Source organism: Callithrix jacchus, chromosome 12 (assembly GCF_049354715.1).
Source record: "Callithrix jacchus isolate 240 chromosome 12, calJac240_pri, whole genome shotgun sequence".
Classification (NCBI taxonomy): domain Eukaryota; kingdom Metazoa; phylum Chordata; class Mammalia; order Primates; family Cebidae; genus Callithrix; species Callithrix jacchus.
The window spans coordinates 20,437,880-20,449,898 of NC_133513.1; the positions used below are offsets into that span (position 1 = coordinate 20,437,880).

The following is a 12,019-nucleotide window of genomic DNA, read 5'->3' on the forward strand; positions in this document are numbered from 1 at the left end:
TGACATAGGCTCACTGCAACTTCCATCTTATGGGTTCAAGTGATTCTCCTGCCTCAGCCTCCCAAGTAGCTGGGACTACAGGCACCCGCCACCACACCCACCTCATTTTTGTATTTTTTAGTAGAGACAGGGTTTCACCAAGTTGGCCAGGCTAGTCTCGAACTCCTGACCTTAAGTGATCCATCTGCCTTGGCCTCCCAAAGTGCTGGAATTACAGGTGGGAGCCACTGCACCTGGTCCATTAATATAATTAAAAAACAATATGGAACACTTTATGAATTTGCGTGTCATTCTTGCACAGGGGCCATGCTAATCTTCTCTGAATTGTTCCAATTTTAGCATATGTGCTGTCAAAACAAGCACTCATTAATTTCCTAAAAAAATAAAAGTGACAATGGCCCGTGACAAAGCCCTCAGCAGGTCTTGAGAACACGTGGCTAGATCTCCTTTTCTGAGAGGATTGCTCTGAGTGTGGGTGCACGACTTGCACCAGGCAGGAAGACAGTCAGGAGGCCGACACCTTGCCTTGGCAGAGGCGGTGGTGCTGGGTAAGGTGAGCCGCTTGTGGGAGGGAGCAAAGAGGAGAGATTCCACTTTCCCCCGGAGCCACTGTCCTTTTCTCCATTTCTTCAACAGGAGTTGAAAGTTCCTGCTGATCTCTTAGAGAGGATGAAGGTTAAATGAAGGAGTGCATGATAAGCCTTTGGCTCAGAGTTAGTTGCCAGTAAGTGATAGGTGTTGTTTCCGCCTCACCAAGCTTACATTCTAGTGTGAGAAACAGACAGAAGCAGCAGTAAAAATAAAGTGTTAGTAGGATTGAGAGGGGCGAAAGGGGGCGCTGCGGCGACACTTGTGTCTCCCCTTGAAATAAAGCAACAGGCGAATAGGTATCTCTGCCCAGCTTTCTGTCCTACTCACCATCTTTCTGACTGAATTTCCTTGTGTTCATCTGTCTTTCTTCTTCTTCTATTCCTTCTAACAGGAGATTTATCTGACCGTTGCTTCCCGAAGAACTATCCTATTTCAGCCAGGTGTGGTAGCTCATGCCTGTAATCCAAGCACTTTGGAGGCCAAGGCCAGCAGATCACCTGAGGTCAAGAGTTCAAGACCAGCCTAACCAACATGGTGAAACCCCGTCTTGAAAAAAACCCAGAACTATCCTATTTCTATTCCTGTAAAATTGTTGTAAAATTAGCATGGCCCCTGTGCAAGAATGACACGCAAATTCATAAAGTGTTCCATATTGTTTTTTAATTATATTAATGGACCAGGTGCCGTGGCTCCCACCTGTAATTCCAGCACTTTGGGAGGCCAAGGCAGATGGATCACTTAAGGTCAGGAGTTCGAGACTAGCCTGGCCAACTTGGTGAAACCCTGTCTCTATCTCATTCTTCTGCTCCTGGAAAAATAACTGAGACCTTCCTGGCTCAGGATGCAGACCCAAGCCAGGGCCAAGGCCAGGTGCCAGGTGAGGCCAGCAGGAAGTGCTGGGTCTTCTCTCTAGGGTCACTACACAGTCACCACTCACCTCCAACCCATTTCATCTTCCCTATGTGCAACAACTTGGTCCCATTCATCCATGTCCAGATCGGCAGGCTTGGAGTGCGGGCTGGGAGGTGGCCTCCAGGAGGGAAGGGAAGAAGAAGGACTTGTCTCTCAGGAGAAATAGCCATCATTTCCTGACACTTCCTCTGTGCCACAGACTTAAAGATCATTTTTTAACATTTAGTATGTATCAGTAATATGTTGATGGAGTGAAAAACGGGGTAATTAGTAAAAATTCCCCTGGCCTTTTCCTGAGATGTATGGTGCATTTACAAACACAGATACATATATATTCTTTTTTTTTTTTCACCATGTTGGTCAGGCTGGTCTTAATCTCCCTACCTCAGGTGATCTGCCCGCCTTGGCCTCCAAAATGCTTGGATTACAGGTGTGAGCCACCATGCCTGACCAATACATACATATTCTTATGTTTTTTGTTTGTTTGTTTGTTTTTAGATGGAGTCTTGCTCTTGTCACTCAGGCTGGAGTGCAATGGCGTGATTTCTGCTCACTGCAACCTCCACCTCCTGGGTTCAAGTGATTCTCCTGCCTCAGCCTCCTGAGTAGCTGGGATTATAGGTGCCCACCACCATGCCTGGCTAACTTTTGTATTTTTAAAGGAGAGACAGGGTTTCACCATGTTGGCCAGGCTGGTCTTGAATTCATGGCCTCAGGTGATTCACCCGCTTCAGCCTCCCAAAGTGCTGGGATTACAGGCGTGAGCCACCGTGCCTGGCTCTTTTTTTTTTTTAACCAAAATTGTGGCGGCTTACCTGATACACATCGTCATCTTTTTTTTTTTTTGAGATGGTATCTCACTCTGTCACCCGTGCTGGAGGGCAGTGTCATGAGCATGACTTACTGTAACCTTGAACTTCTGGGCTCAAGTAATCCTCCTGCCTTAGCCTCCTTAGTAGCCAGGACTACAGATGTGTGCTACCACACCTGGATAATTTTTATTTTTGTAGAGATGGGGATCTTGCCATGTTGCCCAGACTGGTCTTAAACTCCTGAGCTCAAGTGAGTCCTGTCTCAGCCTCCCAAAATGTTGGGGTTATAGGCATGAGCCACCACGCCCAGCCTCCACCTTGCTTTTTCACTTAGTAATATAGCTTCTATAAATATAATTTTATATATACCTCCATATAGAGCTATGCAATTGCTGGACGGATATGTCAAAATTTATTTAACCCATCTTCCATCAATGAAAATTTAGGCTGTCTCTAGGCAATTTTTCTTGCCACGGCCCTTGGACCTAAGCTCTAGTCTTACATACACATTTTACAGATGAGAAAACAGGCTCAGAAAAGTTCGTAGCACATGGACCAGCTCACATAGGAAATAATCAGAAGCCAGGTTCCCATCCAGTGACCTTACCCTTAACCACAATAAAAATAGCTTTTATCAGCTGGGCTCGGTGGCTCGTGCCAGTCATCCTAATACTTTGGGAGGCCGAGATAGGTGGATCACTTGAGGTCAGGAGTTTGAGACCGGGTTGGCCAATATGGCAAAACCCCATCTCTACTAAAAACACAAAAATTAGCTGACGTGGTGGTGGGTGCCTCTAATCCCAGCTTCTGGGGAGGCTGAGACAGAATTGCTTAAAACTGGGAGGCGGAGGTTGCAGTGAGCTGAAATTGGGCCACTGCACTCCAGCCTGGGTGACAGAGCGAGACTCTGTCTCAAAATAAACAAATAAATAAAAGCTTTTATTTTGAACCAGGAAATGACTTACCCACACACATAATTTTCTGTTTTAGAATAGTTTTAGATCTACAGAAAAACTTTGTAGATAAGATAGTTTTCACATGACCCATACCCAGTTTCCCCTACTATTAGCATTCTTTATCAATATGGTACATTTCTCACAATTAATGAACCAAGATTCATACATGACTATTAACTAAAGTCCTTACTTTATTCAGATTTCCATATTTTTAATATGTTTTAACTTGCGTACCGGGATCTGAGTGGCTCAAACTACTGGCGTGCACCACCACATTCAGGTAATTTTTAAATTTTTTGTAGAGATGGGGCCTCACGTTGTTGCCCAGGCTGGTTTCCAACTCCTGGGCTCAAGCCATCCTCCCACCTCAGCCTCCTAAAGTGCTGGGATTACAGGCGTGAGCCACGGCGCCCAGCCGGTTATTTTTGGTATTTATTTCTTTATTAGATTAGATTTGATTTTAGATACCGGGGGGTCCATGTGCATGTTTGTTACGTGGGTGTATCGGGTACTGGTGGGGACTGCGCTCCCAGTGCGCCAGTGCTATGGTTATTTTTCAAGCGCAGCGAGACAGCCGGAGGTCGCTGCTTGTTGCTGCCGCTGGATGGAGCCTTGCGGGATCTCCGGGTTCCGCAGCCCCTCTCTGGTCCCTGAGCTGGGCTCCTCGCGGGGTCCAGCGGGCGGCGGGCGTGGGAAGGGCAGCTTCGGCGCCCCGCCCCGGCCTCTGTGATGTCAGCGCCGGAACCTGGAATCCCGGCTCCGCGAGGGAAGGTCGGGGACTCGGCGGCGGCGGCGGAGGGAGCGGATCCCCGGCGGCCTCAGGGGCACGGGGCGCAGCCATGAGCGAGTCCAGCGCCAGTGCGCTCCCGCCCGGCAGGCCCAGCCGGCAGCCGGCGGTCCACTCAGGTAGGGCGGCGGGGAGCGCGCGCGAGGACGGTGCCCCCGGTGTCCGAGGGCGCACGGAGGGAGCTGTGTCCTGGAGGCTCGGCCCGGCGGCTGTCCCCTCCCACCCCTGGCGCTGGGTGCTCCCGGCCTTGGGGAGCAGCAGGTGGGAAGGAGGGTCTTCCTTGTCCTACTTTCTTCTCCAACGCGTCCTCACCCAATCCAGAGGGAGCCAGCGGGGCCAAAAGCAGGGCTAGAAAGGTAGTCCGGACCGTGGTGGGTTCGTCTTCCAGTTGACCGAGAGCCTCGGACAGTGTTTCAACAGCCTCATCTGTTAAATGAAACGATTGCGGGTACCCCTCCACGCCTAACATTCTGCTGTGAGGTGCCTGCCTCGCAGACATTTCAGGCTTCACATATATACAGTTAGAACAACTTGAAACCGAATTCTACCTTGTCTGTTTATTGCTGTGGGACCTTTGGTAAGTGGCTTGCCTTCTCTGAGCCTCAGCTCCTTCAGCAGTAAAATGGGAATAAGATGGTGCTGGGATTAACTGAGAACCGTGAGCCGTGTCTAGCAGTACCTGGCATTGTGGATAGACAGACATCATAAATGGCAGCCAGCCAAGCATTATAATCTTTTGTATTGGGTAGAATTTACAGTAAAGTGTACAGCTCCATGGATTTCTACATAAGTATGTACAACGGCTGCCCAGTCAAGACAGACAAGCTGCCAGCAGCACTCAGGCAGGCTTCCTTGTAGCATTTGGAGCTTACGAATCTCGTACTGAAGAAGACACAAGACCCTGCTGTAAAGTTTTATCTTTTTCAATTTTAGAAGAGAGATTTAATGAAACCAAGGCCGTAGAATAAAACATGGGTGTAGATTTGGGCATTGCGCCCTTCGAATTGGATTGTTCCCAATGTCTAGAAGAAAAAACGTAGAAGAGACCCAAACCAGAAAACAAAAGTTGGGCTGGGTTCAACGCAAGTTATTTTCTAGCTCAGTATGAAGGCTGCTGGTGCCGGTGGAATTTCAGCCTTTCAATAATAGCTAGCCAGGTATTTTTCTAGTTGGTTTCTATTGGTCGTCATCTTATTTTAATGGAATCCATTACATTGAAGATGTCAAGTTCCTCATTTCCCATCTAAAAAGTGTGACATTCAACTTTCTTGAATCTTCGCTAAGTATTTAAGGGGACTTTTGGCATTTTTAAAGGAGGACTATAATTAGCCCCTCTAACTAAAAAGTCTCCTACGACCCTTAGATAGATGAATTTTTAATTTTGTTTTTATTTTTTGAGATGGAATTTCACTCTTGTTACCCAGGCTGGAGTGCAGTGGCTGCGATCTCAGCTGACTGCAACCTCTGCCTCCCGGGTCAAGCGATTCTCCTGTTTCAGCCTCCCTGGTAGCTGGGACTACAGGCACCTACCACAACACCTGGCTCATTTTTTTTGTATTTTTAGTGGAGACGGAGTTTCACCATGTTGGCCATGCTGGTCTCAAACTCCTGACCTCAGGTGATATGCCCTCCTTGGCCTCCCAAAGTGCTAGGATTACAGGCGTGAGCCACTGCACCCATCTGATAGATGAGATTTTTTTTTTTTTTGACCTTGTACCCACCAACATTGGTGGGAGGCTCAGAACGACTGTGTGTAACTTTGTAGCACTTTCTAAATAGTGACCCGTTGTATGTTGCTATAGGACAGACCCTGGGGCGGGCGGGGGATGGGGGAGGTGACAAAGAGGTCTGGTTTAAAGAATGAGAAGTGTGATCAGGCATGGTGACTCATGCCTGTGATCCTAGCACTTTGGGAGGCAGCCGTAAAATGGGAATAGGAGGATGCTGGGATTAGTTTATTCTTTGAAAGCTCTTCTTTTTTTTTTTTTTTTTGTCATTGAATGGGTTTTCGTTTATTAAATTGGGGTCCAAGTAAGCAGATTATTGCTCGAGGTCTTTGAAAGCTCTTACCACCATCTGAAGTCATCTGGTTTGGCTGTTTCCTTGTTTAGTAGCAGTCTTTTTTCTTTCTTTCTTTTTTTTTTTTTTGAGGTGAGGGGATCACCTGAGGTCAGGAGTTTGAGACCAGCCTGGCCAACACAATGCAAAAATTAGGTGGGTGTGGTGGCATGTGCCTGTAATTCCAGCTACTCTGGGAGCCTGAGGCAGGAGAATTGCTTGAACTCGGGAGGCAGAGGTTGCAGTGAGATGAGATCGCACCACTTCACTCCAGCCTGAGCAAGAGAGCTAGACTCCATCTCAAAAACAGAAAAACAAAAAACAACTTTCCAGTGGCTTCTCATTGCTCTGAGAATAAACTCCAGGCTCTTCCATGGCAACCAACAGGGTATGGTGATTCGACCCTAGCCCCTCTTTCCAGGCCCTCATCACCTTGACCTTCCCTTAATCCATCCCGCCCCAGCTGCCCTGGCTGCCTTCCTATTCTTCAAGCATATCAAGATGGTTTCTGCCTCAGGGCCTTGCATCTGCTGTTCTCTTTGCCTGGACTCCTCTTGGTTCTTTGCATTTATTCTTTCTTTTTTTTTTTGAGACCGAGTTTTTCATTCTTGTTGCCCAGGCTGGAGTGTAAGGGCATGACCTCAGCTCACTGCAACCTCTGCCTCCCGGGTTCCAGTGATTCTCCTGCCTTAGCCTCCTGAGTAGCTGGGATTACAGGCACGTGCCACCATGCCTGGCTAATTTTGTATTTTTAGTAGAGACAGGGTTTCTCCAGGTTGATCAGGTGGGTTTTGAACTCCCAACCTCAGTTGATCTGCCTGCCTTGGCTTCCTAAAGTGTTGGGATGACAGCGTGAGCCACCACACCCAGCCTTCCTTTTGGTTCTTAATAGGGCATCCTCTTCCTTCTGTTGGGTTTCTGCTCAAATGTCATGTCAGAGAGGCAGAGCTCTGAGGCTGTCTTGTGTGAGGGAATGCCCCCATCTCTCTTCCTCCGACCTTGCTTATTCTTTGAAAGCTCTTACCACCATCTGAAGTCATCTGGTTTGGCTGTTTCCTTGTTTCATAGCAGCCTTTTTTTTTTTGAGACAGAGTCTCCAGACTGGAGTGCAGTGGTATGATCTTGGCTCACCACAACCTCTACCTACTGGGTTCAAGCGATTCTCCTGCCTCAGCCTCCCTAGTAGCTGGGATTATAGGCGCGCACCACTATGCCCTGCTAATTTTTGTGTTTTTAGTAGAGACAGGGTTTCACTATATTGGCCAGGCTGGCCTCGAACTCCTAACCTCGTGATCTGCCCACCTCAGCCTCCAAAAGTGCTGGAATTACAGGCGTGAGGTACTGTGCTCAGCTAGTAGCAGTCGCTCCTGGAATGAGGATGCCTTGGAAAACAGGGGTTTCGCCTTGTTTCCCTAGAACCTAGAATGGCTCACAGCATACAGCAGATACCACATATATTGGTTATACATGTAGACTCTAGAGTCTCAGGTGCAAATTCTCTTTCCCTCATTTATGGGTTTTGACTTTGGCCAAGGCAATCAAGTGTTTGGTGCCTCAGTCCTTGAGTATGAAATGGAGATAATAATAGGATCTACTTTAGGGGATCATTGTAAGAATTAGATGAGTTCATTTATATAAAAAACGTAGTAAGTTCTAATATTACCGCTGGGCATGGTGGCTTAGGCCTGTAATCCCAGCCCTTTGGGAGGCTGATGGTGGATCACTTGAAGCCAGGAATTTGAGACCAGCCTGGCCAACATGGTGAAACTCTGTCTCTACTAAAAATACAAAAATTAGCCTGGCATGGTGGTATACACCTGTAATCCCAGCTACTTGCGAGGCTGAGACACAAATATCGCTTGAACAGGAGAGGCGGAGGTTGCAGTGAGCCGAGATCGTGCCACTGCACTCCAGCCTGGGAGAAAGAGCAAGACTTGTCTCAAAAAAAATAAAATGGCTACATAATAATAATAATAATATTAGGTGTTTGTATTGTTTCAAATTACTTCAAAACTTAGTGGCTTAGAACAATAATAATCACTTATTTATTTTATTTTATTTTTTGAGATAGAGTCTCGCCCTGTCACCCAGTCTGGAGTGCAGTGGTGCGATCTCAGTTCACTGCAACCTCTGCCTCCCAGATTCAAGCAATTCTCCTGCCTCAGCCTCCCAAGTAGCTGGGACTACAGGCACGTGCCACCAGGCTAATTTTTGTGTTTTTAGTAGGTTGGGGGCGGGGGGTTGGTTTCACCATATTGGCCACATTGGTCTCGAACTCTTGACTTCAGGTGATCTACCTGCCTTGGCCTCCCAAAGTGCTGGGATTACAGGCATGAGCCAATGTGCCTGTCTGGTGACTGGCTTCTTTCACTTAGTGTAATGTGTTCAAGGTTCATCTGCATTAAAGCAGGTGCCACAGCTCCATTCCTGCTTAGGCGCAGCTGAATAGTGTTGCTTTCTGTGGCCAGACTGCATCCTGTTGATCCGTTTCCCCGCTGATGGACATTTGAGTTGTTTTCACCTTTTGAACTACTATGACTAGTGCCGCTGTGAACCCTTCTGTACAAGTTGTTTGAACATTTATTTTCAGCTCTTTTGGACGTATGCCTAGGAATGGAATGGCTGGATCCTATAGTAAATTCTTCTGTTGCCAAAAGCCGGAATGCAGTGGTGTATGATCATGGCTTTTTTGAGAAACAGACAAACTTACCCTGTTGTTCAGGGAGGAGCACTGAAGAGGCTCAGCCAAGATCTCTAGATCACTGTGAAGGGGTGGCTGGGCAAGGTGGCATCAACGCTGTATGATGGCTGCGAGGCCACTGGCCTCTCGCCTCTCCTCCAGCCTCCTCAAGGGGCACTCAGGGAAGAAACCTGGAAGGGCCGGGATGTGGCTGTGTTTGGACTGACCCTGACAGCCAGAGGGTGGGACTTGGTCTGGAACAAGGACTACTTGTAATGGTAGGGGCGAAACTTAACAGCCCCCGGGGCTGCTCTTGTGGTGGAGCTGGACCCTAATTTTTTTTTTTTTTTTTTGAGATGTAGTCTTGCTCTGTTGCCAGGCTGGAGTGCAGTGGCTTAATCTCTGCTCACTGCAACCTCTGCCTCCCAGGTGCAAGCCATTCTCTTACCTCAGCCTCCTGAGTAGCTGGGATTATAGGCACACACTACCATGCCCAGCTAATTTTTATATTTTTAGTAGAGACAGGGTTTTACCATGTTCCCAGGATGGTATCAATCTCCTGTCCTCGTCATCTGCCCGCCTCTACCTCCCAGTGTTCAGATTACAGGTGTGAGCCACCATACCAGGCTTTTGTTTGTTTTAGAGACAGGGTCTCCTTCTGTCGCCTAAAGCTGGAATTCGGTGGCATGATCATGGCTCACTGCAGTCTCAAACTCGTGGCCGTGATTGATTCTCCTGCCTTGGTTTCCCGAAGAGATGGGACTACGGGCACATGTAACCATGCCTGCCTAATTTTCTTTTCTTTCTTTTTTGTTTTGTTTTTTTGGAGATGGAGTCTTGTTCTGTTGCCCAGCCTGGACTGCAGTGGTGCGATCTCAGCTCACTACAACTTCCGCCTCCTGGGTTCAATCCATTCTCCTGCCTCAACCTCCCGAGTAGCTGGGATGACAGGTGCCCACCACCATGCTCGGCTAATTTTTGTATTTTTAGTAGAGATGAGATTTCACCATGTTGGCCAGGCTGGTCTCTTAACTCCTGACCTCAGGTGATCTGCCCGCCTTGGCCTCCCGAAGTTCTGAGACTGCAGGTGCATGCAACCACGCCTGGCTATTTTTCTTGATTTTTAGGGGAGACTGGGTCTCCTTATGTTGTTCAGGCTAATCTTGAACTCCTGAGCTCAATTGATCCTCCTGCCTTGGCCTCCCAGAGTGCTGGGACTACAGGCCTTAGCCACCATACCCAGGCCAATTTTTGTATATTTTGTAGAGACGATGTCTTGGTATGTTTCCCAGGCTGGTCTCAAACTCCTGGGCTCAAGGGATCTTCCTGCCTTGGCCTCCCAGAGCGCTGTGATTACAGGCATGACTGCATGTGCTGTTGTGCCTGTACTTTCTGGAGATAAGTTGTTAGGAATTTATGTAATTGGCCGGGCGCGGTGGTTCACGCCTGTAATCCTAGAAATCTGGGACGCTGAGGTGGGCAGATCACCTGAGGTCAGGAGCTCGAGACCAGCCTGGTCCACATGGTGAAACCCTGTCTACTAGAATACAAAAATTAGTCAGGCATGATGGCACATGCCTGTAGGCCCAGCTACTCAGGAGGCTGAGGCAGGAGAATGGCTTGAACCCAAGTGGTAGAGGTTGCAGTGAGCCAAGATCCCAATATCATGCTATTGCACTCCAGCCTGGGTGACAGAGCAAGGCTCTGTCTCAAAAAAAAGAAAAAAAAAAAAGGGAATTTATGTAGTTGAACAACTGTTCTTTGGATGCCTTTCAGTCCAGTAGATGGCATTAAACTTGAAAACAAATAACCATTTGACCTGTGATATTTTTTTTCCCCTCTTATCTTCTAAGCCCATTCATCCAGGTCATTCATCACCTTTAAAGGCATCACCAGAGGGAGGCAGGTCTGGACATAGCTAAAGATTGCACAGGCCATTTGCAGGCTGGATTCGTTCTCTGGTGACCCACCCGTCTGACTTGAGTTATTATTTTCCTATGTCTGGGCAAGACTGACCTCTCTGCCCAGCAACTTCGGCTGGATTGAGTCCAAGGGCCCTCGGTGGCTCTTTTTGTTTGTTTTTTTTCAGGAAGTGAAGAATTTAGAGGGATAAAAAGGGGAAATAGCTTTTCAGGCTCTGACCTTTGTTGCAATCTGGTTTCCTTTTAAAAGAGCATTGTTTGGGTCTGGGGCGCCTAGACCTTCTGATGCACTGACCCCACCCTTGGAGGAGGAGGAAGGGAGGAAAATGGGACCTGAAGGTCACCATGTACCAGGCCCCGGGGGTCTAGCAGTGAAGGAGACAGGTGCGGTCTCTGCTTTCACAGAACTTCTAGTCAAGGGGAATGGGCTAAACAGTAAACAGACAAACAGGATAATCGGAGGTAGCCTTAACTACTGGGACAGAAACGAACAGGATGATAAGATAGAGAAGGAAGAGTGGCCTGATCAGACGGGGTGGTCAGAGGCCTCTCAGGGGAGGTGACTCCTTTTTATTGTACCTTTTTTTTTTTTTTTTAATAGAGATGGGGTTTCTCTGTGTTGGCCAGGCTGGTCTCGAACTCCTGACCTCAGGTGATCTGCCCACCTTGGCCTCCCAAAGTGCTGGTATTACAGGGGTGAGCCACCGCGCCTGGCCTATTGTACTTTTTTGTGATGGAGTCTCTCTCTGTCGCCCAGGCTGAAGTGCAGTGGTGTGGTCTTGGCTCACTGCAAACTCTGCCTTCTAGGTTCAAGCAATTCCTGTGCCTCAGGTTCCCCAGTAGCTGGGATTACAGGTGCCCACCACCATGCCTGGCTAATTTTTGTATTTTTAGTACAGACAGGGTTTTACCATGTTGGTCAGGCTAATCTCGAACTCCTGATCTCAGGTGATCTGCCTGCCTTGGCCTCCCCAAATGCTGGGATTACAGGCATGAGCCATGCCCTGGGTCCTGGAGTGCTTTCTTAAAGAGGTCCTGAGCAAGGAGAAAGAGCACATCATATAAGGCCCAGCTTGGTCTACAGCAGGAAGACCCCCTGCTGCAAAATTAAAATCTTCATGCATATTTAACTTACTGATACATAAGCCTACAAGTAATAGCACAATATATCAGGCACTTTTGAGTCTCGCTCTGTCACCCAGGCTGGAGTGCAGTGGTATGATCTTGGCTCACTGCAACCTCCACCTCCCCAGTTCAAACGATTCTCCTGTCTCAGCCTCCCTAGTAGCTGGGATTACAGG

The 12,019-nt window shown here is 48.0% G+C and overlaps 1 protein-coding gene, 1 non-coding gene and 1 pseudogene across 6 annotated transcripts in view; 2 read left to right on the forward strand and 1 right to left on the reverse strand.

The window, feature by feature from the left end:
• Positions 1–256: 256 nt before the first annotated feature.
• Positions 257–363, reverse strand: LOC118146481 (U6 spliceosomal RNA). Its single transcript, XR_004732343.1, has one exon. It is a non-coding gene; the product is annotated as a U6 spliceosomal RNA (small nuclear RNA).
• Positions 364–1,150: 787 nt separating this feature from the next.
• Positions 1,151–1,248, forward strand: LOC118146538 (U6 spliceosomal RNA; annotated as a pseudogene).
• A 2,797-nt stretch (positions 1,249–4,045) lies between these two features.
• Positions 4,046–12,019, forward strand: part of TMC7 (transmembrane channel like 7) — a 74,063-nt gene continuing 66,089 nt past the window's right edge. For all 5 annotated transcript variants that reach the window (XM_035267071.3, XM_078344786.1, XM_035267073.3 and 2 more), the window contains exon 1: positions 4,046–4,177. In XM_035267071.3, coding sequence (XP_035122962.3) covers positions 4,111–4,177 — 67 coding nt within the window. In that variant the 5' untranslated portion in view covers positions 4,046–4,110. The remainder of the gene's footprint in view (positions 4,178–12,019) is intronic.